A 24,412-nucleotide genomic window follows, 5' to 3' on the forward strand; every position below is an offset into this window, starting at 1 on the left:
TGAAGACAAGATTCCCTCTTTCTTTTCATGCATTTAACATTTTCTGAGTGCTGGTTATGAGTCAGACACTGTACTAGGCGCTAGATACAAAAGTGAAGATATACTACAATTCAGATAAATAAAACAGTAATTTTTATTTATGGGGAATTCTTTGTTTTATAATTTCAGCTCTTTCACTCATAATTTTTTTCTCGTTATAATTATGTACATATATATTTATACTGAATGAACAAGCGGGATAAAAAGCAACCTGAAGGAAAAAGACTACAGAGGCAATGAAAATTACCAGTATGGTTTTCATTGAGAGAAGGCATTGCATCCAAGAAACAAGGAGATACATAATTTCAAGAAAATGTCCCCAAATTGAAGAGCTTGGGTTTCCAGACTGAAAGTACCCAAGTGTGCAAAACAGCGGAAGAAAACCATACAGATGCACATACCGTAAAATTTCAGGACACTGGCAAAAATTCTTAACAGAGAGAAAATGGGTCACAGACAAAGGATTAAGAACAAGCATGGTTTGGGACTTCTCAACAATACTGGAAGCTAGAAGACAACAAAACAATCCTTCAGAATTCTGATGCTGGCGAAGAGCACCAGAAAAGTTCATTTCAGGCTGAGAAAAGCCTGGGGAAAAGGACAGGCAAGAAAGAAAAAAGGCCTCTTACCTGCTTAAGGAACTGCAAACATCTTAGACCCAAAAGAGTGAGAGGTGGGCTGAAGTGGTGACAGAGGTAAGAGTCAGATTATCAAGGACTAAGCACAGTATTCCAAATCATTTTTTATTTTAGCAAAATGAGGAGCCACTGAGGATTTTCAGCAGGACGGTATCATGAAATTTGTATTCTTGAAGGAGCAATGTGAAGAGCGTGGAGGACAGCAAAACGAGTAGCTGGGAGAGACTCATCCTAAGGCCAATAACAATCGTGTGTGAAAAACGTTAATATTACAGTAATGGTAATAATAATTAACATGGGCTATTATTAGGCTGAGTTTTTATGGATTCTTTTATCTTCCAACAAACCTTTGAGGTAGGTGCCTATGGTACAAACAAGGAAAGTGAACCCTGGTAAGATCAAACTGCCAGTTGACAAGGGATAGTTATTATTCCTTAGGACTGGTCATTTCTGATTCCACATATTTTTGAATTTTTCATACCTTAAATCTCTGAAAATAGCTTCAGAGTCTCAAAGTACTGTACTGACGGCCATCATTAACTCTTCCACTTTGACAATAAAGCTGAAGTTAAAAGAAATAAATTAACTGGCCAGTCACTGAGTAGCAGGACTGGATGTGAACCAATTTCCATGCCTTTCTCATGGACATGCTTGTCTAAGCAAGCAGCTTAGTAGCGAACAAGTGATGGGTGAACTTCAAGCCCAGATTTTTATATTCACAGAGCACTATTCAAAAGAATTTTTTAAAGCAATTTTATATTTATTGTATCATTTTTTTTCTTAAAACTGCCCAGATAGGCAAGAGGTAAAATCACTTCCATTTTATAGATGAAGACACAAATAGGGAAGGAACGGACTGAAATGGTGAGTTCCCATGGTAATACTTTCTCCATTAAACATCTGTCTGGTTAACCAAATAACAATATTCAATTAAATTACTGATAGGAAAGGGATCTATGATGGAATCAGCACAGTTAAGAGCAACATTATCCAATGAGTTGGGGCTTTTCATAAAGAGATACCTTATTTGTTGGGACTCTCTTGTCTAAAAAAGACAAGGTCAAGGAGGAATATAGCACAATTACCAAATTATGAAAGCCATGGCGAAAGGAAAACCCAGATCAAGGAAGAACTCTTTAAAAATATGAGCATGGCGGTACTTTGTATAGTACATAATAAATTTTATAGAACTTGGAATATTTCAGACCTTCAAATGAATGTTAGGGAAACCAATGTGATGATCCATAATGATGATAATATTGGACACACATGGAGTATCAAACTATCGATATCCCTAAAATCAAGACAAAAATTTTAAACATTTATCCAGTAATTCAGTGTAAACCAACCCCTATTTTTTTTTTATATCTTGAAAGCAGATTTTTTTACTTTAATGAATGATTACACCTGGAACTGCACCTGCCTTAATAGTCTTCATCTGTATGTATGTGGGGTTGATTTTCCCTTAAAGAAAGCAACCATTGGCTTCTTTCCCCTTGCCCAAGATTTAAAAACCAGTCAAACATTACATATAAACACAAAAAGGCCTACTTCAAGTAACAAATGAAAAATGTAACTCCGCATGATGTATGTACACTGAGAGTAAGTGTACAGTTACACTCCACACAAAATGATGTTGGAGATTTTACTAACAATTGATAATATAAAACAGTGGTTTCCAAGGAACGAACTTAATCACACCTAGAGAGCCCTAGAAAGCTTTATTTTTAACAAGGGCCCCAATGACTCTCGGTTTTGATTAAAAGTGTGGTTTGGCGAAGCACTTTTAACCTTTTTCATGTCAGGTGAAATATACAACAAAATTAAATTACACACACACAAAATTAAATTACAAATCATGGAACTGAACAAAAAAATTCTTTATAATAGATACCTAAATACAGTATGGTTTTAAAAATGAAATCGTGTATATACTAGTAGTTGTATTCATAAAGATAAGTATACTCATCAAAAACTATACAACAATAACAGCAAATCCAAAGGCAAACAGATATTCTTCTGAATTCCGTTTCATCGAGCATCAAAAACCACCACTGTAGAAAACTGAGTTAAGGACAAACAGAGTAAGTTATATAAAAGACTTTAATACTTCCAAGTCACTTTCTCTTTACAATGTGCTAGTTTGTAATTTAATTTAAAAGCCCAAAAGTATAGAATTCATCATTTTGACTATTTTTATTAGCTGTCTTTCCACGATACAAAAGACCAATGCACCAAAAAACAATGAAGCAGTCCAGCCCATGTGGCTCCATGGTTGAGCATTGACCCACCCATGAACCAAGAGGTCATCAGTTCGATTCCCGGTCAGGGCACATGCCCCTGTTTTGGGCTTGATCTCCAGTGGGGGTCATGCAGGAGGCAGCCAATTGATGTTTTCTCTCTCATCAATGTTTCTATCTCTCTATCCCTCTCCCTTCCTCTCTCTAAAATCAATAAAAACATATTTTTACTACACAACAATTTCCTCTCAGTCTTTCAACTAATTTGGAAGGCTCACTTTTTCCATTTGGTAGCATACATAATATTTGTATTTCTCCTATAATTTAGTTTATCCATAAACTCAAGCTCACATGAGTATTTAGTTAAACACAGAATCCCTGAAAATTAGACTTATGAGAACCAAAATCAACTAGTATTAAGATTACATAGTATGTGACTATACAATGGCATACTGGTCCGTGAAAATGCTGACTATATCTTTTTTTGGGTAAGTAATCCAAAAGTTATTACCATTTTTACCAGAAATTAGTCTTTGAGTATCAACCCAAGCATTATTCTTAATTTCCTCCTACCTCTTATTTAGAAAGCATAGTTAAAAGGATACATCTTTTAGTCCTTTTCTTGTACATTATTCTGTATCCACATTCTCTGCATCTGATTGGATCCCTGGATTTTATTTCATTTTCTGCGTGACATTCTAGAAAAGTAAACACATTAATTCAGTACCTGAAAGGAAAACATTATGGACAAGCAAATACTAACAATATTTTTCACCCAAATCACTAAAATATACTCAATCTCAAGGTTATGTTGTTATTACCAGTTTTTTCTTTTAAATCCTCACCTGAGGGTATTTTTCCACTGATTTTTAGAGAGACTGGAAGGGAGAGAGAAGGGGGGAGAAAGAGAGAGAGACAGACAGACAGACAGACAGACAGACAGACAGACACAGATGCCCCGGGAATCCAACCCAAGACCCTTTGATGCCCACGCCGACACTCTAACCACTGGCCACCAGCCAAGGCTTATTACCAATATATTAAGGGGGGAAGAATAGTCTGGACAAGCACTTTTTCTAGGAGGGACAATAAAATCTTGAGAGGATCTTCATGGTGGCTAAAATTTCTGCTGTATAATTTTAAAGGCGAGTGACTCATTTAAGCCAAAGAGAAAATAGTAATTTTTTAAAAAGTGAAGTAAAATCGTCTTACTTCATGTAAGTGCTACTCTTACCTCCACAGATATATATCATTGGCTGCTGCTTCGGGGGTTGGACGTCCTTCTGGGTGTCCATTGTTAACCCCTGAAATCAGATTCAATGCGGAGTATCACACACCCAACCAGCCCTCGTTCTTCCCAGAGAAGGCTGAAAGGTCCCCATTCCTAATCTGTGCTTTTCCAAATACCATGCATAGGTCTAAAGGGCGAAATAAAACAACAAAGAAACAACACCCCGCAACGTATTGTGCACTTATCAAACCGGACACAGCAATAAACGCTTCGCATATGCGATCTCACTTACACCTGTTACTTTACGATCATCTTTATAACAGTCCCGCCAGTTATTAGGCTTATTCCTAAACTGAAGAAACCCGGGCTTAGAGAAGCTAACAGCGCAGGATCAGGAGGAGGCAGACGAGTTCAGAACTGACTGCAAAGCTCGCATTCTCACTCAGCAGAAGGAAGAGTCCCATTTCCCCAAACTTTCGCAAAGGACAGCCAAAAAATGACCTCTCTCCACAGGGGATCGTGCGCGGAGACAAGGCGAATAAAACAACCCCCAATGGCTACGCCGCTAAACTAAAGACACCAGGCAAAGGGCTAACAGCATCGGCTCTGTCCTAAGCCTCGCCCAACCCCACACCCGGCCTTTAAACCTCGGGCGCCTTTCGGGTTTGGGCCCAGATACACCCCAAATCCCAACCAGGCGAGCCCCCTACTCACTCAGCACGGGCACGCTCCTCCCGCTGCGATTCCAAACCGACTGCGCAGCACCTCGGCGTGAGCACCCCACTTCCGGCGCCAGCTTGTGACGCAACATAGTCCCCCCCCCCCTTTTCCCCTTCAGTCCCGGGGCGGGGCCGAGGTGCCTGATTGAGCGTGCGGAGCAGCCGAGGCTTTTGCACGTTGGACTGTGGGCAGACTTTCCCGCTTGTCCTCAGCTATTTTCATTTTTCAGGAAAGCAAAGCATTTTTTAACAGTTCCCTAAGTTTCATGAGGTTTGCGTCTCTGATTAAAGAAGTTGGTAGAAAGTATCACTTCTCGCCCTGACCAGTTTGGCTCAGTGGATAGAGCGTCAGCCTGTGGACTGATGAGGAGTCCCGGGTTCGATTCCGGTCAAGGGCATGTACCTTGGTTGCGGGCACCTCCCCGGTGGGGGGTGCGCAGGATGCGGCTGGTCGATGTTTCTAACTCTCTATCCCTCTCCCTTTCTCTCTGCAAAAAAATATATTAAAAAGAAAGAATCACTTCTCCAAGGGGGTAGAGGGAGCAGGAGAGAAACTGCAAAAAAGTGGGTAGAGCGTCAGCCTGTGGACTGAAGGGTCCCGGGGTTCGAGCCTGGTCGAGGGCGCATGCCGGGGTTGTGGGCTCGATCCCCAGGAGGGGGCGTGCAGGAGACAGCCCATCAATGATTCTTGCTCGTCCTCTCTAAAAATCAATAAAAATATCAATGAAACACAATAACTAGATAACATGGTGTTTTAGAAGGTGATAAGTTGCTCTGACAAAATTCGGAGAAGAATTACAAATGCTGAGCAGAGAAGGGTGTGTGGCTGTAATAGAGATTTGTGTGAAGAGCTATGCTCTCTTAAAGAATGTGTAATTCACGAATCCTTAAGTCCTACAGGTATCTCAGCAACATCATACTGAATTCATCTTAATTTCTCAAAAACCTATACTCTTCAGTCACTCCATGTCGCCCTAGGCAGTGGTTCTGCCAATCTATATATATAAAAGGCTAATATGCAAAGTGTCCCCTCAGGAGTTTGACCAGGAGACTGGGAGTTTGATCACTCGCTATGACGTGCACTGACCACCAGGGGGCGGCATGGAACGAAGAAAGGGCCCCGGCCAACAGCCAAAAGGCCCCAAACGGCCCTGATTGCTGGCCAGGCCTAGGGACCCTACCCATGCATGAATTTCATGCACCAGGCCTCTAGTGTAACGTGAGCCCAGGTTCTTCTCCACCCCCACTCTCTTCCAGAGTAATGCAGTAGCTCACCTCCCTTCCTTCTGCCCACCATGCTGCCACCAGAGTCTTTCTAAAATGCGCTGCATTGCCTAGAAGATAACCTGCAGACACTGAAGTTAATATGCACGGACAACTCTCCATGCCTTGGCTTCTTACTCTTCTCAAGAATTTTTTTTTCGCCTTTGCCTCAAACAAATCTTTGTTTCCAGCTATAACAAATGTAATTTCTCTAATGCGCCCAACTGTTTCAATTTTCCTGATCTTGCACATTTTTTGTTTTTTTTTAAGTCCTCACTGGAGGATATGGCATGTGTGTGTGTGTGTGTGTATGTGTGTGTGTTTGGTAGAGAAAATAAGGGAGAGAGATAGACAGACACAGATACAGACACAGACACAGACATGTGAGAGAGAAACATGGATCACCTGTCCCGACCTGACCAGGAATCAAAAGCCTCTTCCTGCGTTGGATGACACTCCAACGGAACCACCCAGCCAGAGCCTCCACATTTTGCTTTGTGTTTGAAATCCCACGTTAACTGCTCTTTGTTGTTGTTGTTAACCCTCACCCAAGGGCATTTTTCCATTGATTTTGAGAGAGTGTGGAAGGGAGGAGGTAGGGGGGATAGAGAGATGAGAGAGAGAGAGAGAAACATCAATGTGAGAGACACATCAGTTGCCTCCGGTGGACCCCAACCGTGGACAAGACCCGCAACTTAGGTATGTGCCCTGATGGGAATTGAACCCACGATGTTCGGGTGCACAGGACGCTGCTCCAACCCACTGAGCCACACCGGCCAGGGCTTACATGCCTTTTGAATTGTCGTTTGTCCTTCAAAATCCACCTCCCTTTATGAAGTTAGCTCTGTCCCCTCACCCCTCTTTCTTTGGGCCACTGCTGTTCCTCTCTTATAGCACTTACACCAGTGAGCCCCTTAGGGGCAGTAACTGTGCCTCACTCCTCTTTGGATTTCCAGTACCCAGACCAGTAATTGGCACATCGTTGGAGCTTAATAATTGTTAGTGAATTTGACTTTATGTCCTTTTGGATGACTAAGGGGCAACAGATGGAGAAATGTCCAGTCGGAGTAGAGTGGTGGCAGCTGCGACTGGCTTAAAAGTAATGACTGAAGCTTTGAAGGAGAGCTATGTTAGCACAGAATGGTACAAGTAAGGAAAAGGCTGAGGTAGGGAATTCCATTTTAGGGACTAGGCAGAGAAAAAGAAGCCGGGAAAAGGAGACTAGGGAGAAGGATGAAGCCTGGTTTATAAAAGGTGCCCAGTAAATAAGATAAAACATCCGCTTTTAGAGGCCTAAAAACCAAGCACAATCCCTGTCTAGAAATACGTACTGTAACCAAGTTAGACCTTTTAGACCATAGACTGCGCATATCTGTACTTCTAACCTAAAAGAGGTCATTCTGTTTGTCACCTGCTTTTCGGGCTTGTCTCTGGAAACATTTTCCAGTAAATATTCCCCTACCTTGTTTTTAATGGCATCCACTATAGGACCTAGTATCCTCTCTATAAAGCTCCCCAAAGTGAGAATGAGGAGAGGGAGAGCCCATCAGATTGGGAAGCCCTCGTGAGGCTTTGGGTGGGGAGGAAAGGTAGGCAGGAGAGGACGAGGTCCCCCGGGCGAAGTCTGGGGCGGGGCGGATGGAGCGCGGGGCGGAGCAAAGACGGGGGCGGAACCTTCGAGGCGCAGGAGGCCTGTGGGGGCGGGGCCTGCAGGGCACGGGCGGGGAGGGGCGGGGCGGAGCAAAGACGGGGGCGGAACCTTCGAGGCGCAGGAGGCCTGTGGGGGCGGGGCCTGAAGGGCACGGGCGGGGAGGGGCGGGGCGGAGCAAAGACTGGGGCGGGGCCTGAGAGGCGCAGGGAGGCCCGTGGGGGCGGGGCTGAGCAGAGACGGGGGCGGAGGAAGGGGCGGGGCTGAGCAGAGACTGGGGCGGGGCCGGAGGAAGGGGCGGGGCGTACGGTGGGGGCGTAACGGTTACTCGGGGCGGGCAGTTCAAACCCGAGGAGGGAAGCTCGGCGGCCCCACGCGAACCTGGCGTGGGCGTTGCCATAGCGGGTCTCCCTGGGGGCGAGGCCACGGCTCCTCCCGGGCGCACCAGGCAGAGCTGCTTCTCTCCCCTCCCGCCCTTCGGCTCGGCGCCCGGCCCCGTGGGTGTGGCGGTACCTTGGTCTCCAGTGGGTGGGAGTGGGGGTCTCGGGGTGTGGGGCCCAGAAGGGGCCTCGGGGCGTCCCTCAGCCCCGCGCCCCACTTTGTTTTCCAGGTGCCGGGAGTAGGGAGAGCCTCGAAGCCGTCCCTTCACTCGCTGGGCTCCAGGTGACACCGCTGGCCCTCGGCCTGTCAGCGGCTCTCCAGGCCGCAGCCGCCCCGCGGGGGAAGGTCGGGAGGGAGGCGGCGGCGAGACCGTTACCAGGCCGCGCGCGCCCAGAGCACCTCGGGGAGGCCGGTCGGCGCCCCGCTCACACTGCGGCCCCAGAAACCCGAATTTGGGGCTTTTCCTCAGTTCCAGCACTAGCTGGAGGAAACAAGGCGGTTACGGTTCCTGTTGTCAGGAAAAGCCGGAGGAAGTTTAATGTGCTTTAGGCCTTTCCAAGTGTTAGAAATAACCCCTGCGCCGCACTTTGCTTCCCCTCGACGGTTAGCAGTCACCGGGCTGCTGCCCGTTTCCGTTAGTGATTCTCGCTGAACTCTTCTCTTTAAGCGGCATTCCTCTGACATGAATTTTAAAGGCAAAGGGAGAGATTTTCTTGTGTGGAAACCCACTTAACTTTGGCATCTAAGAGCTCAAGATTTACGGATGGTAAGATTTTCCACTTTATCAGACGAAGGAGATTTGGTTTTAGTATAGTTAAGTATTTCATTCTCCTATTTGATAAGTGCTTTTTTTCCCCCCTCTCTCCCTCCTTTCTAAGAGCACAGTAGAGAGAATCGTTCTCAACCCTTTATCAGGAGCCTGGTGTTAAAAACTGAATAATATTGAGGCGGCTTGTTGGAGTCATCAGTGAACTGTTGAGTCAGTAAAATTAAGTAAGTCCATGGGAATTCCGTGATCTGGCATGAATAATTTTATTTTTTTAAAGATGTTTGTATTGATTTCCGAGAGGAAGGGAGAGGGAGAGAGAGATGGAAACATCAGCGAGGAGAGAATCATTGATCGGCCGCCTCCGGCGCGCCCTCTACTGGGGGAGGGGGAGGGGGGGTCAGCCCATCCTGCGCATGCGCCCTGCCGGGAACTGAACCCGGGACCCTGCAGTTCGCAGGCCGAGGCTCCGCCCACCGAGCCAAGCCAGCGAGGGCGGGCATGAATAATTTTAAATAATTTAAAAATTAGTTTTGAAGAACCAAGTTTTATTTCAGACTAATGTCAGGATAGTAGAAAGATGACCATGTTGACAACAAAGATAGCACGTCTGAGGCAACTTCAAATGTGTAGGTGAACAGGAAAAAAATTTAGGAAGTTTTTTTTTTTCTGTTTATAACAAGTAGTCTATGGGTTGTTCTTTTTATGGAGTAATATTTTTTATTCTTATAAATCTTTATTGTTAAAAGTATTACATATTTCCCCCTTCTCCCACTCCCACTTACCCCTTCTAGCCAACCTCCCCCCACCACCACTTGGTTTTTGACAATTTGCCTCTCAGTTTCCCGAAGGCTAGCACGGTGAGACACCTAGTGGTGAAGTGTAGAATAGTTGCGTTTGTTTTAACTTTTTGAAAGGATTCCTTAATTTTGCCAAATGACATGGACGAAACTGTTGATTACCAGAATGAATCTTAGAGAGGGGGGAAACATTCGTGGTTGGGGGTGAAATGTTAAAACATATTCTATTTTATTAATATATTGAAAACAAATTGTTTTAAAATATAATACAAATTCTAGAAAGCAAAAGTTGATAGTCTTGGCTGGTAAGCATGTGCAAAAGAGCAGTGATTCTCAGGATCTAGGGGATCTAGATCATAAAGAAACATGTGAAGTTTGCCAGAAAGAATATAGATTGAGCCAAACCGGTTTGGCTCAGTGGATAGAGCGTCGGCCTGTGGACTGAAGGGTCCCGGGTTCGATTCTGGTCAAGGGCATGTACCTTGGTTGCAGGCACATTTCCAGTAGGAGGTGTGCAGGAGGCGGCTGATCGATGTTTCTCTCTCATCGATGTTTCTAACTCTCTATCCCTCTCCCTTCCTCTCTCTAAAAAATCAATAAAATATATTAAAAAATATAGGTTGAAAAAGACATACTTTGCCCAGTAATAATGATATAATGATCATTATAAAGAAACCATTTGATTTTGTGGTTAGAATAGCAATTAAAAAAAACACCACCTCATGCATTCAAATATTTAACTGATATAACTTAGGCATAAATAAATTACTTTCCCATTGCAGTCAAAATATATCTTCTCATGATTTTTTAATAGAGAAAAATTATATTTGATCTGGAGAAAACTTTGAAAGATTAACAGTTATCTTAGTATCCTTTGATATCTTCCTTTGAGTTAAGATTTAATTTGAGTTTCTAAAAAGAAGGAATGTGATGATACTGTTGGAAAAATTAAGGAGTAAAGTATTTGCTAGTGTCATTCCTTATTAATATATAATTATTGATTCACATTTCTTCTTTAATTTACTTGAAATTTTTATTTGGAATTTCAAGAACATTATAAAGAGTGGATTTCCCACAAATAGTGATATTTTAGTGCTGTTATACTTTAATGCTGTTAAAACCATCAACACTAATGAAAGAGAAAAATGGTAATTGGCGTACGAGCTACCCTTTTCATTGGCTAATCAGGGCTATATGCAAATTAACTGCCAACTAAGATTGGTAGTTAACTGCCAACAAGATGGCGGTTAATTTGCATATGTAGGCACAATGCAGGGAGGCGAAAGGGAAAGCAGGAAGCAGCCCCCTGCCACTGACAGTGATCGGAAACCCAGGGGGAGCTAAGAGCTGGGGGGCAGGGCAAAGGCGGCCCTGGGGCCGCCTTTGCCCTGCCCCCCAGCCATGATCTGAGAATCAGGTGCCTTTTCCGCCCTGGCCAGTGATAGCAGGAAGTAGGGGTGGAGCCAGCGATGGGAGCTGGGCACGGTCGAAGCTGGCAGTCCCAAGAGCTAGGGGTCCCTTGCCTGGGCCTAAGGCGAAGCCCAAGATCGTGGGGCTGCTGCAGCTGCGGGTCCCCGCTGCCCGAGCCGGACGCCTCAGCCAGAGGCGTCAGGCCTGGGCAAGGGGCCGATCCTGCGATTGGAGGGTGATGGGGGTCAACACCTGAGGGCTCCCAGTATGTGAGAGGGGGCAGGCTGGGCTGAGGGACACTCCCCACCACACACACCCAGTGCACGAATTTCGTGCACCGGGCCCCTAGTAAGGTAATAAAATCATGTAAAAATTATGCTGCCAGATTTTTTTCTCCTCAAGTATAGTTCAAGAAACTGTGCATGGTGCTTAGACTATGCATAGTCAAGTAAATAACTTTTTTATTGTCATAAAATTTGTGTTATTATCTGTACTCATCACAAATAGTATATTTTGGTGTAAGTTGTCAGGCTGTGCATTTCAAAGGAAGAATAAAATCTGTTTTCATGTTTTAGAAACAGGTTTTGAAGATGTCAGAAAGGCATTCAGGTCAGGTTGGAACTGGAGTAGGAAATGAGATGGACTCTTCTACTGTCACTATCAAGTACACCGGCTTCAAAGATTTTGGTTCCACTTCATTTCAAGATAGTGGCTACAGTGAGTTGTTAAAATCTTACAGCGTTGATAATACATTATATTTGGTAAAGCAGGAAGATGACCCAACAATAAACTATGAATTTTTTGAACCTGTAAGTCCGGGCTTAACAGATCCTTTAGAGACCCCTACTAAAAAAAAGAGATTTCTCATCTTTAGGAAGAAATCAGCCATACCCCCAGGCTTTTGTGAGACTCCTAAACTTGGTGGAAAACGTTATTTACGGCGGCGCAGAAGGCTGGATGTATCTTTCTCTCCTCTGAAGGGAAACTATGAATCAGACAATAGTTCTATAGAAAGTAGTATAAGTGAAGTTCTCAACTTTGAAGAAGATATTCCAAGCAGTGCTTCAGGTTCTCCAATGCAAAATAATTTTAGTGCTTTAGTTACTAGTACTTTGAAAACAGAAGAAGCGACTTTAAGCCCTCAAAAATTGAGACTTAATTTTTCTCAACAGAAGACTTCCACAGTTGATGACTCCAAAGATGACTGTAGCCTGTTTGAAGATGAATGTATATCACCAATTCAGGGCAATAATTTTAAAGACTCTATCACCCATGACTTTAGTGATAGTAGTCCATGTGTTAACGATGAGAATACATTTCCCAAACTTCTGGACTCCTCTAGTAGTGGAACAACTTGTGAAACAGATGAGGACATATTTGTGGCTCCAATAAGTAACCTTGTAGCAAATATTAAATTTAAGGCAGGTCAAAGGTTTTTTCCTCAAGTGAGAGGCAATATTTCAACACCTGAAGACAGTGGTTTTAACTCACTTTGCTTGGATAAATCAGAAGATTACCTCTCCGACCAGGAAAGTTCTTTTCAAGAGCTACTTCAGAAACATAAGGGAACTCTCAAAGTGGAGGACACCATAAGAAGGTCAAGGCGCCTTGGAAGGTTGAGAAGATTGTCCACCCTTCGGGAGCAAGGCTCACAGTCTGAGACAGAAGAGGAAAGCCAGATCATCCACTCTGAATCTGAAATAACACCAGCAGCTTCTTCAGACATCTCAGACAGTCAGCCCAGCAGTGACAGTCAGAGTGAGGAACTGATTTTAGGTTTTAATAATTTATCAAACACCCCAGCCTTGCAGTTAGTGCATGAGCTCTTTATGAAAAACAAAAAGAGAAGATTCCAGCAAAGTGGTACACGCGAATTCTTAGAAGACAGGGATGAGGCGAAAATAGCTGTACTGCAGTGCGTACTTGCAGGACTGATTGGCAAGAAAATGGGTATAGATAAACTGGACATCTTAACAGAATTAAAATATAGAAATCTAAAGCATATTCTTGCAGTTGTTTTAGATTCCTTGTCTGCAGAAAGCCTATGCAGGTAAGAAATATTTTTTTTTCTGAAATAAAAGACTTTTAACATGTTAAGAAATTTAAAAATATGTTTTTATTAATTTTTTAAGAGAGAGAGAATGAGGGAGAGGGATAGAGAGATAGAAACACTGATGATCGATTGGCTGCCTCCTACATGCCCTGTATTGAGGATCGAACCCCAAACCTGGCTATGTACCCTGACCAGGAATTGAACCACGACCTCTTGGTTTCTGGGTCAATGTTCAACCACTGAGCCACACCAGCTGGGCAACTTTTAAAAATATGTATATCTTTATTGATTTCAGAGAGACAGGGAGAGGGGGAGAGAGATAGAAACATCAATGATGAGAGAGAATCATTTATCAGCTCCCTCCTACAAGCCCCACATTGGACATCGAGCCTGCAACCTGGTCATGCCTGGGAATCAAACCTGTGACCTCTTGGTCCATGGGATGATGTTCAATCCACTGAGCCACACTAGCCAGGCTAAAAGCCTGCTTTAGAAGCAATAATATAGTCTTTGGGATAATGTTCATGTCCCTGTCATTTGGGAGGAGAGTTTATAAAAGTTGTACTTTAGATTTTCAAAATGGCAGGCTTTATTCCATGAAAGTTATTTAATGATTTATTTAATTAGTTCACATCCTGTTGTCTGATTGAAAATTTTAGTAAAGTATAATACTTGGTCAGAAATAATATAAAGCATTATGGTGACTAAGAAATTACAATATACAAAGGATAGCATTTAGTTATTTAAGTTCCAGAGACCAAGGGAATATAGATTATTTCATTTTAATTGCTAACATCAATGGAAATTAATTTGGGGAATTTTAAGGGATTAGAAACTGAAGAATTTGTGATCCCAGAGGTTTCAGTGTATTGAGTGCTGCTATATAACTAAAGAGAAAACCAAGACATTAAGGAGTATTGAGGGTGGGGACTAGGGTTACAAAGACTAAAGTGAAACCCTGTTCATACTGGCAATTTTGAAGAGTCCCAGGACTATCAGAAGACAAGACTCTTGGGAATGCCATAACTAGCAAGGCAGGAAGTCATGTGAAACAGGATTTCTTCAAGGTAATGGTTGGGGGAGGACATGCAGGAGAGTTAGTGTACCTCTTTTTGATAGGGATATGTCAAGAGTTTGGTTCATAGAGTCCTTACTGTTTTTATGGCTACACAATTTCTATTAGAGCCCTGCTTCACCTTCCTTGCATAAATTGTAGGCTATTGTAGAGAATTGTAGAATTTCATAACAGGAAGTCTGACATATCTAGTCCAATCCTATATTTTGAAAACGAGGAAACTGAGCTCCAGAGAAGTAAAGTTGAGCAGCTAATAATTCAAGGATATAAGGATAGATCTAGATTTACAATTGAGTCCTCTAATTTTTCTAATCTAGAATTTCTAATCTAGAATTTTCCACAAACTCATTAGGGTGTAATGCCTTTCCAAATAGACTTGATCAGGAATGTACTTGGTTTGACTCAAGTAGGATAATAAACAGATTAGTGCACATATATGTGTACATCTTTTAAAATGTTCAAATGAGATAATTTGTTTACAAGTTAAGTGATGGTTGAGATAGATATAGGAATTTTATTTTTATATGCTGGAGTATGACTAGTTAAAATAAAAACTTAAGGTGATGCTTTTGGGTATTCACTTCTGGGAGTAGTTGATACTTAGTCATCTATACTAATAAAAGGATAATATGCTAATTAAACCGGGTCATCTTCTGGTGTACGACTTTCTTCCGGACAAAGCCATGGTGGTGGGGGCCATGGCAGAGAGGGTAGTTGGGGGTGAGATCAGGCCGGCAGGGGAGGACAGGTAGGGGCAATCAGGCAGGCAGACAGGTGAGTGGTTAGGAGCCAGCAGTCCCAGATTATGAGGGGGATGTCCGACTGCTGATTTAGGCTCAATCCCAGGGATCAGGCCTAAACCATCAGTCGGACATCACCCAAGGGGTTCCCGATTGGAGAGGGTGCAGGCTGGGCTGAGGGAATCCCCTGCCCCATGCATGAATTTCATGCACTGGGCCACTAGTCGATATATAAAAGCCCAGCGACCATTCTGGTGGAACAACCAGAACGACCAGTCACTATGACACACACTGAGGGAGTACCACTCAGCCAAAAGCCTGGCTCATGGCTGATGACGCAGTGGCAGTGGCGGGAGCCTCTCTGGCCTCTGTGGCAGTGCTAAGGAGCTGTGAGCCAAGCACTAAAGAGTGAGCAGGCGGTGGTAAGGAGCAAGCAAGTGAGCAGTTAGGAGTGAGGGGTCCCAGATTGTGAGAGGCCACAGGCTGGGCTGAGGGAACCCCCACCCCCGCACGAATTTCATGCATTGGACCTCTAGTATTTTAATAATTGCCTTTCCTGCCCAGCCCTTAAAATTTATAGTATTTGTACTGTAGAATGCATGTATAATGTTAGCAGTGTTCATTCTTGGTAATTGGAGATTATAGTTAGTTAAAATAGCTGTGGCAAATACCCAGTGTACAGTTCATTTCTTCCCAATAAATGGGTGACTTTCTGCGTGTTTCTTTTCGTCATTTTGCTATAAGATACATGTACCAGTTTAGGGAGAGGCAATGGCAACTGAAGCAGCCATGGTAGCTGGAAGAATAGTAGTGTTGACAGCTCAAGTATTAACTGGGGGGCCCTTCTTAATATGTGACTTTGTTTTTCAACTGTCTTTTAGTAATTAGTTAGTTTAGAGTAATAAAAATACCAGATTAACAGTTGAAGGATTACCTTTTCTTTAATAGTGAGTATAGTCAAAGTTATTGATTAATAAGCAATCACTGAATATAATTTTTTTCTTTAGCTGCTTCGTTCTCTTAAACTGTGATTTATAAGATAGAAATTTTGTAGTGCTGCCCATAATAGTATTTATTATTTGACATTTAGTACTTCCAATGAAGGATTGATTGTTCTTATGTTTGTGTAATGAAAATGACAGATTTGTTAAATACATTTATAAGAGAAATTGATTTAAAAAACAAAAAACCTTTTTTTTAAAAAATATATTTTGTTGATTTTTTACAGAGAGGAAGGGAGAGGGATAGAGAGCTAGAAACATCGATGAGAGAGAAACATCGATAAGCTGCCTCCCGCACCTCCCACTGGGGATGTGCCCGCAACCAAGGTACATGCCCTTGACCAGAATCGAACCTAGGACCTTTCAATCCGCAGGCCGACGTTCTATCCACTGAGCCAAACCAGTCAAGGCACAAAAAACCTTTTATGCTATAAATGATAATCATTTGCTGCAAGTCATGTCCAAATTTTCAATCTTAGTATCACATTTGAAATGAAATCCTCTTAATCAGTCTTCCATAGACTTATATTGGCTTTATATTAAACTGTGTTTTCCCCTTAACCATTTATAAAGTAATATTTTATCAACGTAATGCTGACATATATTTAATAGGATTTCTTTCATGTGGTGAAACCATAAGAAACTGATATAGTTTAAATCACATTTTTAATGTAAATTTTAGGTTTAAAATTTACTGTCCAAAATCTTTAAAAACAGATTTTCTTATTCATTGCCATATGCAGAAAATGTTAATCTTGTGGTATATGTATAATATAAGGACTGATCTTTTTGTCATAGTGTTTGGAGCGTGAGCAGAAATTGGCGTGAAATTATTGTTCAAAATAAAAAAGCAAATCAGAGGAGGAGATTTTATCTCACACAACTGAAAACAGATGCTAAGGTAATGTATATAATACTTCTCTAAAATGGATTCTAAAATATAAACATCTATTAATCCCATATTGCTGGACAACCAAATTTGATTTTCCTATCTTTTACCCTTTTCCATTTAGTAAACATTCACTCTCAACTCTTTTCTTTTCCCAAACTCTATTTCCTTCTGGACTGTAAGTGGAGTAGATTACCTAGCATCAAGAACATCTTGTTGGGTTTTGTTGTTGTTTAAGTGTATGTGCTGTTAGCAGTATTTGAATACAAGTGATATACTAGATCCTATCAAAATTAGATATTCCTACAGCATTTTTCAGTCTTTTTAGTGGATGGCATGTGCCAGTTGCTTAGAATACAATGGTGAATATTCCTGACATGGTCCCTGCTCTCTTGGAGCTCATGTCTTGTGAGTGATATAGGTAGGGGTGACCAGAGTTAATTCTATGAGAACATTTAAAAGGAATGTTTGATACTTGGGGATCAAGAGAAGGCTTTTCTGAAAAAGTGTATCTCAGCTGAGATATTATAGTGTTCCAGCAAAAGGAATAATATATATGAAGGCCTAGAGGTGAGTGAGCATGGCAGATTATGACTAGTAAAGCATCATAAACTTGTACCTCCTTTGAAGATTTGAGATCCAGCTTTGAAGGTATAAGAAAAGTCCTCCTTGCTGTAATAGGCATTTGATGATTCTGGCACCCATCTTTCTTGTATGTTCAACTTTTAGACCTTTCTTAGGCATCAATACCAAAAGAAAGTGAGAGTTCACCCTTTTATTCTTACCCTAGTAGAAAGTATTTAATAACATATTAAAGGAATTTTCCAATTTTATTAAATACAATAATTGAGATGAAGCATAGCATAAGACAAGAGCACCCAGATACAAATGGGTGAGATTCTCATTACAATGAAATATTAGGGACCTGCTCTGACTTTTTATTTTACTTTGAAGAAAAGTTTTACCATTTTGTCTGTAATGAGTTGCTTTACAACTTATTCATAGCTCCTGGCAACTTACAGCTACAGCTGTTGGCTTTGGGAGCTTATAATAGTGAGATATTTATTGCCTTCCTAATGCATCTTTTTAGAGTGCTGCCCTACATGCTAACGACAGACTTAAAACACACTTTTTTTTTTAAAGCTAGCACCTATTAATATTAAACTTTAAGCCCCATGTACTCCTTACATATTGTAAGGAAGAAACTTGTGATTGTGTATGGCAACCTTTTAGGTAATTCTAAATAAAGTATTATTTTCATAGCCTAGCCACCATTTTTTTAAACCTTGATTTCTTAAAGGACTGTACTTTTTTCCCCTATTGAACTCTTTTTCCTTATTTTGGTTTGCTTTAAAAATTTAAAAAAATATTTTTATTGATTTCAGAGAGGAAGGGGAGGGAGAGAGAGAAAGGAACATAAATGATGAGCGAGAACTGTCAATTGGCTGCCTCTTACAGGCCCCCTACTGGGGATGGAGCCCACAACCAGGGCATGTGCCCTTGACTGGAATCGAACCTGGGACCCTTCAATCCACAGGCTGACACACTATCCACTGAGCCAAACCAGCTAGGGCTAAAATTTTTTTTATCAAAGTAAAAACAAATACATAAAGTTAAATTGGACAATGAGACTTATAACAAAACACATCCTCCTGCCCTATGCCTTCGGACTCTTGATTCTTACCCCATCAAGATAATCACTTTCAATTCTTCAGTTGTTCCTTCTGACATTTCCAAATAGAACGCCTTAACTGCTATTTTTTTTGCATTTTTTTTCTACAGGATTGTCTGTTCTCTGACCTCTCATCACTACTAGCACTATCTACCCACCTCTCTGAATGCTTTTCTCCCTTCCTCCTATCTTAATGAGTATAATTACACCATTTGGGAGTGAATCAGAATTGTGCACTCACATTATGAAGACTGTTGAGATTATTATGACTTTTTGACAGTTGTAATATGCAGATTTTTTTCTTATATAACTTTTTTTCTCCCCAGAGTTAATAATTGCCCAGTTTCTTTCTCTTTTTTTGCTTAGTGTTTCTCTATACAGGTCCCCGATTTCATCTCCTATTATCCACCAGAACTGGAAATCTCCTCTCTGCAAGTCCAAACATATCAGGTATTCTACCTGTTCCTTCTTTTCCTCAGGGACATCCTTCCTGGTGTCCTATGCCCTCTTATTCTAATACGGACTGGATGCTTTCTACCAAACTATCCTAATGTATCATTAACCAAAACAAACATTATGAAACAAAGTTGTTAGACAGTTTTTCTCACACTTGATTAGCGTCACTGAAAGCTCCTTATGTGTGCAAATTAGAAGGCACAGACCAGCTACGGGTAATAGGATCTCAATATCATGTTTGCTTTGCAGCAGTGAGAATGAACATTACAATTGGAATACTACACCTTTTCCATTGCATTTCTAAATTTCCTGTATTCTGCACTTTTTTTTATAATCATGGAAATGAACAAACATAAGGTGACTCCACTCTCACATTTAAATGTTTTCTGGTAACATGTTGATGACTATGTTTCAGAAAATTTTGATGTTCACAGACATGTGCCTTTGTTAACTGTTTTGCTTTGTACTGTTCAGAGATAATTGCACACACAAATAATTGCTCCAGAACAGGGATTGAAATATTTAATTCACTTGGCACCTTAGGTGTTCCATAATACTTGTTAAATAAACGAACGTTACTTCTGTGGCTGAAATTTGCTTCAAGAACATATCTCTATTCTCTTGGTGCATGCATAATCACTGTGTTTACCAACTTCATAAAAATTCATTGAAATTTTGGTGTGCTATTGTGTCCTGTGTTGTGGCTTAGGCTACAAATCATTTATAGAAATGTAATATAGGGATGTATTGAGTCCTTGAAAAAGTTCAACCACATTCTAATTTCTGAAAACCAATATTCATCCATTACACTTACGTATATGTTGTTAAACTGTTAATCATGTAATTGACCATGACCAACTAACCTCATTTCCTATATTTATCCTACTGTAATTTCTCATGTTCTAGGTTTTCCCATTGCTAGGAGCCAATAGTGGCTAAAGAAGACTATCAAGGGAGAGGAAATACAATTATAGTTGGACACATGAGGAAATTTACCTGCAGTTCACTTTATTTTGATAATTGGTTAAGAATGCCAAGTTGTTTTTAAAAAACATATTTTCATAACCAACTTCAACAAAATAGAAGGCTGTAAGGATTACTCATTAAGATATTTCTTGGCTGAATATTTGAGTGCTGTGGGAATCCAATTCAGATAAGAGTATTGCTTTTTATCCCTTTAAAATTATCAAAGCTATTAAAAATTTAACGGAAAAAATGAATCAAGTATTTACAAGTATTGCAAAAAACAGCCAAACAAATTGAGTCGCATAGTCTAATCCCATTATTCTTTTGATATATAGCAAAGGTAAGAACCTTCAAAGAATTTCATGATATCCCATAGCAAACTTTTAAAAGGATTCATCCCCTTCTTAGATTCTGGCTTAAAACAAGTTGGCAAACTCCAGTCTGTGGGCCAAATCCTCACTATCACCCATATTTTTTTGTTGCTGTTGTTAATTCTCATCTGAGGACATTTTTCCCATTGCCTTTCAGAAAGTGGAAGTGAGGGAGGGCGGGAGGGAGGAGAGGAGAGAGAAACATCAAAAGATTGCCTATCGACTGGTTGCTCCTGCATGCACCCTAACCACAACACAGGTACATGGCGTTGACTGTAAATCGAACCTGCAACCCTTTAGTGCACTGGCTGGCTAATGCTTCAACCACAGAGTCACATCAGCCAGGGCCCATCGCCTCTATTTTTTTTTAAATATGCTTTTATTTATTTCAGAGAGGAAGGGAGAGGGAGAAAGGGATAGAAACATCAATGATGAGAGAGAATCATTGATCGGCTGCCTCTTGCCTGCAACCTGGGTATGTGCCCTGACCTGAATTGAACTATGACTTCTTGGTTCATAGGTCGACACTTAACTGCTAAGCCACACCTGTCGGGCTATTTTCAATTTTCATATATGGGTTAGGGAGAAAATTCTAGTTGTGTAAAACCACGTCCAATGGTTTAGGGAAAAAATTCTAGTGCTGTAAAACCACGTCCAAACATCTAAATAGATGTGCATCAGAAAGCTGTCCTAGAACTTTTGATATTACAGTATTGACTCCTCTTGTCTTTTACCACAGCAGGCTGTATTAAATGTTCAGGATGCTGCCACTCGGTTTCAACTTTCAAATCGATCAGCTTTAAGATCTGTACAAGCTCAGGCTAGGACACCAAGTTCTCAGAAAGAACAGGTTTCAACATTTTCTCCTTGGGGAGAAGTTTTGACACCTATAGCAAGCTCTTCAATTATTGACTCACACAGTAAACAGGAAGAATATGTTAGGGTAAGTATTATCTTATTAGAAATAAATATTTACAGAGTTGGAAATAAAGTGATTGTCTTCAGTGGTTCTCAACCTTCCTAATGCCGCGACCCTTTAATACAGTTCCTCATGTTGTGGTGACCCCCAACCATAAAATTATTTTTGTTGCTACTTCATAACTGTAATTTTGCTACTGTTATGAATCGTAATGTAAATACCTGATATGCAGGATGTATTTTCATTGTTCGCGACCCACAGGTTGAGAACCGCTGGTCTATATGAAACTAGAAGATTTAGTGTATATGCTTTTTTTTTTTAAATTAATGTTTCTCTTTCTCCCTTACACTCTAAAGTCAATAAAAAAAAATTTAAAAAAAAGCGACCATAAATCCAACCAAAAGACCCATGGCCTGTAAAAAGGCAAAGTTAAAAACATGGAAGTTTATTGTAGGACACAGACAATGGCATGTCAGCGCCTGCACATCCATTGGTTCTCACATCACCCATGATTTGCATTTAAAAATTGCTCCCAGCAAGATTTGATTGATCATGTAGTGTATATGCTTTTACTGCAGGTTGCCAAAACACTTTTTACTGATGAAGCCTTAAAACCTTGCCCGAGGTGCCAATCCCCTGCTAAGTACCAGCCATATAAGAAAAGGGGACTGTGCAGCCGCAGAGCCTGTGGTTTTGACTTTTGTGTGTTATGTTTGTGTGCTTATCATGGGTCTGAAGAATGTAGTAGAAGAGCAGCAAGGCCAAGGGACAGAAAAGATCCTCTTCCAGGAAGTGCCCAGAGTAAGCGGAATTTAAAACGCCTCTAAAGAGACTTTAAATATAAAAGAAGCATTCCCCCAAGCAACATTTAGTCTGACTTAAAATTATGGATATTTTGAAAGCATGCAAAATTTCCCATTAATGACAGATGATGATTTATTTGCTATTTTGTTTATATTATAATCCATGCCATTGTATGTTTTCTTTAAGGTAGTAACTTTAGAAACAATGTTATTTTACTATGTCACTTTTACCCATTTTAATAACTTAGTGTTTTTAAATAAAGAATTTCATTGTTATCATTTATATGTATTTAACTGTTTCATGTAATATTTAAAGATTGTGCATTTCATCACTATGTGTTGAAATGATCTCAATCACTTTTTAAAATAGTTTTCCAAAGAATATTAACATTTTTGAACTTGAGATAGATGGTCTTATAGATTTGGAAAATGAGTATTTGACTGAAATATAAATAAAATGTTTCAGAAGTTCTATTGAATTTATAATTTCAAGCTTTCTCTTAATTTGGTGAGTGTTCTATTTGGGCAGACTTCTGGTTAAATAAAATGTATTTAATATTAGAGAGAACCATGATGGCGGCCTAAGTAAATGCCTGTACTCACTGACTCCCACAACCACATCTAAAGTACAACTAAAATACAGAACAACATCGTTTAGAACCACCTAAAAGCTGACTGAATGGAAGTCCCACAACTAGAGAAGTAAAGAAGAAAGCATACTGAGACGGGTAAGAGGGGTGGAGGGGGCAAAGACGGCTGGACCGGCATCCATGTGTGGCGTTTTTTTCAATCAGGAGGGAGATAGTCTCTGCAGAGGCCGCCGGTGAGGAGCAAGACCCCCATCCCAGGCTCCCAGAGCTGGGAAGAGAAATCCCCGTATTTATGGGCTATAAAAACCAGCGGGTATTGGGACTTAGTAACAGAGGCTGCTGGAGACCCAGGTGCTCCTTTTTCTTTATTTTTTAATATATTTTTATTGATTTCAGATAGGAAGGGGGAGGTAGAGAGAGATAGAAACATCAATGATGAGAGAGAATTATTGATTGGCCGCATCGACACACCCCCTACTGGGCATTGAGCCTGAAACCTGGGCATGTGCCCCTGACCGGAATCAAACCTGGGACCCTTCAATCCACAGGCCGACACTCTATCCACTGAGCCAAACCAGCTAGGGCCCAGGTGCTCCTTTTAAAGGGCTGGCCCATGAACTGAACTTATAATGTTCCTCTTCCTCTGAGTAGTACATTGTATATATCTACCACAACTTCTTTATCCAATTCTCTATTGAAGGACACTTTGGTTGTCTCCATTATACATTAAAAAAATTTTTTTTTAATTGATTTCAGAGAGGAAGGGAGAGGGAGAGAGAGAGATAGGAACATCAATGATGAGAGAGAATCATTGATCAGCTGCTTCCTTCACACCCCCTATCAGGAATCAAACCTGCAACCCAGGCATGTGCCCTGACCGGGAATTGAACCATGACCTCCTGGCTCATAGGTGGATGCTCAACCACTGAGCACCACCGGCTGTGCTGTTATACATTATTTCCATAAGACCATTTTGAAGGGTGAATTAGATATATTTGGAAAAATCTGCCCTAAATTTTAACCCACTAAAATTTTTTGATTAACTGCTATAAAGTTTACATCTCATTCCTCACAGTGACTCTATAAGGCAGTTATTATCTTCCTTTTACATATCAGAAAACCAAGAATCAGGTTAAATCTAATATCACACAGTCAGGATTCTAGCAGAGGTAGTTTGCCACTTGTACATGACAAAAGTCTTTGCACAGTCCCTGTTGTTAATTTTGGTATGCATGTAATTACCATGTCTTACATGGGAGATTGTTTTACCATTAAAAAAAAAATCTAGGTATACCAGGGGAAAAGGTCTAATTTAGAATAATTCTGCCTAAAAAGAGTAGTTTCTTAGCTCATGATTGACTTAAACAACTTCAGCATTGGAACACTAAATGAATTGTATGAATAATATACTATTATCTGAGACTTCAGTTCAAAAGAAAGGCCACTGTTCCAGGCCCAAGGTCTTTGTAATCTAAACAAACAAGGCATGACAACAAGAATAAATTTTACAACATTCCAGTAATTACTACATTCTTACAGGTTTTAATTACAGAGTGAGAGAAAATAATAAGAAAAAGCTCACCAAACATTTATTGATGGTCTACTCTGTGTTCCCAAGAAGTTCCAAAACAAGAGGAATGATTAAATTTGGCATCTTATTTTTGTATTTTGTTTCACTTCTTAATAAGGACATAAGAACAAAGAGGGCTAATTCTGGGGGAAAACAATGAATGCTTTACCCT

General features: G+C 40.9%; 2 protein-coding genes across 4 annotated transcripts; one reads left to right on the plus strand and one right to left on the minus strand.

Annotated features, from left to right (window-relative positions):
• Positions 1-764: 764 nt before the first annotated feature.
• POLR2K (RNA polymerase II, I and III subunit K) lies at positions 765-4,971 on the minus strand. Its single transcript, XM_059672096.1, has 4 exons — positions 4,863-4,971; positions 4,152-4,221; positions 3,523-3,615; positions 765-2,731 (listed from the first exon to the last, which is right to left on the minus strand). The coding sequence occupies exons 2-4, from the start codon at positions 4,210-4,212 to the stop codon at positions 2,709-2,711; spliced, it is 177 nt and encodes a 58-aa protein (XP_059528079.1). The 5' UTR covers positions 4,213-4,221; positions 4,863-4,971; the 3' UTR covers positions 765-2,708.
• Positions 4,972-8,137: 3,166 nt separating this feature from the next.
• On the plus strand, positions 8,138-22,468 carry FBXO43 (F-box protein 43). 3 transcript variants are annotated; one of them, XM_059672097.1, is made up of 8 exons: positions 8,138-8,275; positions 8,389-8,441; positions 8,827-8,925; positions 11,711-13,185; positions 16,803-16,905; positions 18,932-19,015; positions 21,098-21,301; positions 21,856-22,468. In XM_059672097.1, exons 3-8 carry the CDS (start codon positions 8,923-8,925, stop codon positions 22,102-22,104), a joined length of 2,118 nt encoding a protein of 705 aa, XP_059528080.1. In that variant the 5' UTR covers positions 8,138-8,275; positions 8,389-8,441; positions 8,827-8,922; the 3' UTR covers positions 22,105-22,468. The 3 variants fall into 3 exon arrangements, with proteins under 3 accessions (XP_059528080.1, XP_059528082.1, XP_059528081.1); XM_059672099.1 differs by adding an exon at positions 9,038-9,152 and having other exon boundaries at positions 8,138-8,925; positions 21,856-22,467; XM_059672098.1 differs by having other exon boundaries at positions 8,138-8,925; positions 18,947-19,015.
• Positions 22,469-24,412: the final 1,944 nt, after the last annotated feature.

Source organism: Myotis daubentonii, chromosome 17, assembly GCF_963259705.1.
Source record: "Myotis daubentonii chromosome 17, mMyoDau2.1, whole genome shotgun sequence".
In the NCBI taxonomy this organism is placed as follows: domain Eukaryota; kingdom Metazoa; phylum Chordata; class Mammalia; order Chiroptera; family Vespertilionidae; genus Myotis; species Myotis daubentonii.

Bases quoted from the DNA above. Each gene is read 5' to 3' on its own strand.
- FBXO43 (XM_059672097.1), top strand. The intron at 13,186-16,802 runs GTAAGAAATATT...TTTTTGTCATAG, and splicing joins TCTGCAGAAAGCCTATGCAG to TGTTTGGAGCGTGAGCAGAA. The intron at 19,016-21,097 runs GTATTCTACCTG...CTTTTACCACAG, and splicing joins TGCAAGTCCAAACATATCAG to CAGGCTGTATTAAATGTTCA.
- POLR2K (XM_059672096.1), bottom strand. From the start codon at position 4,212: ATGGACACCCAGAAGGACGTCCAACCCCCGAAGCAGCAGCCAATGATA. The intron at 3,616-4,151 runs GTAAGAGTAGCA...TTACTTTTCTAG, and splicing joins AATGATATATATCTGTGGAG to AATGTCACGCAGAAAATGAA. The intron at 2,732-3,522 runs GTATCCTTTTAA...AGTTTTCTACAG, and splicing joins CAAGAAAAGGACTAAAAGAT to TGGTGGTTTTTGATGCTCGA.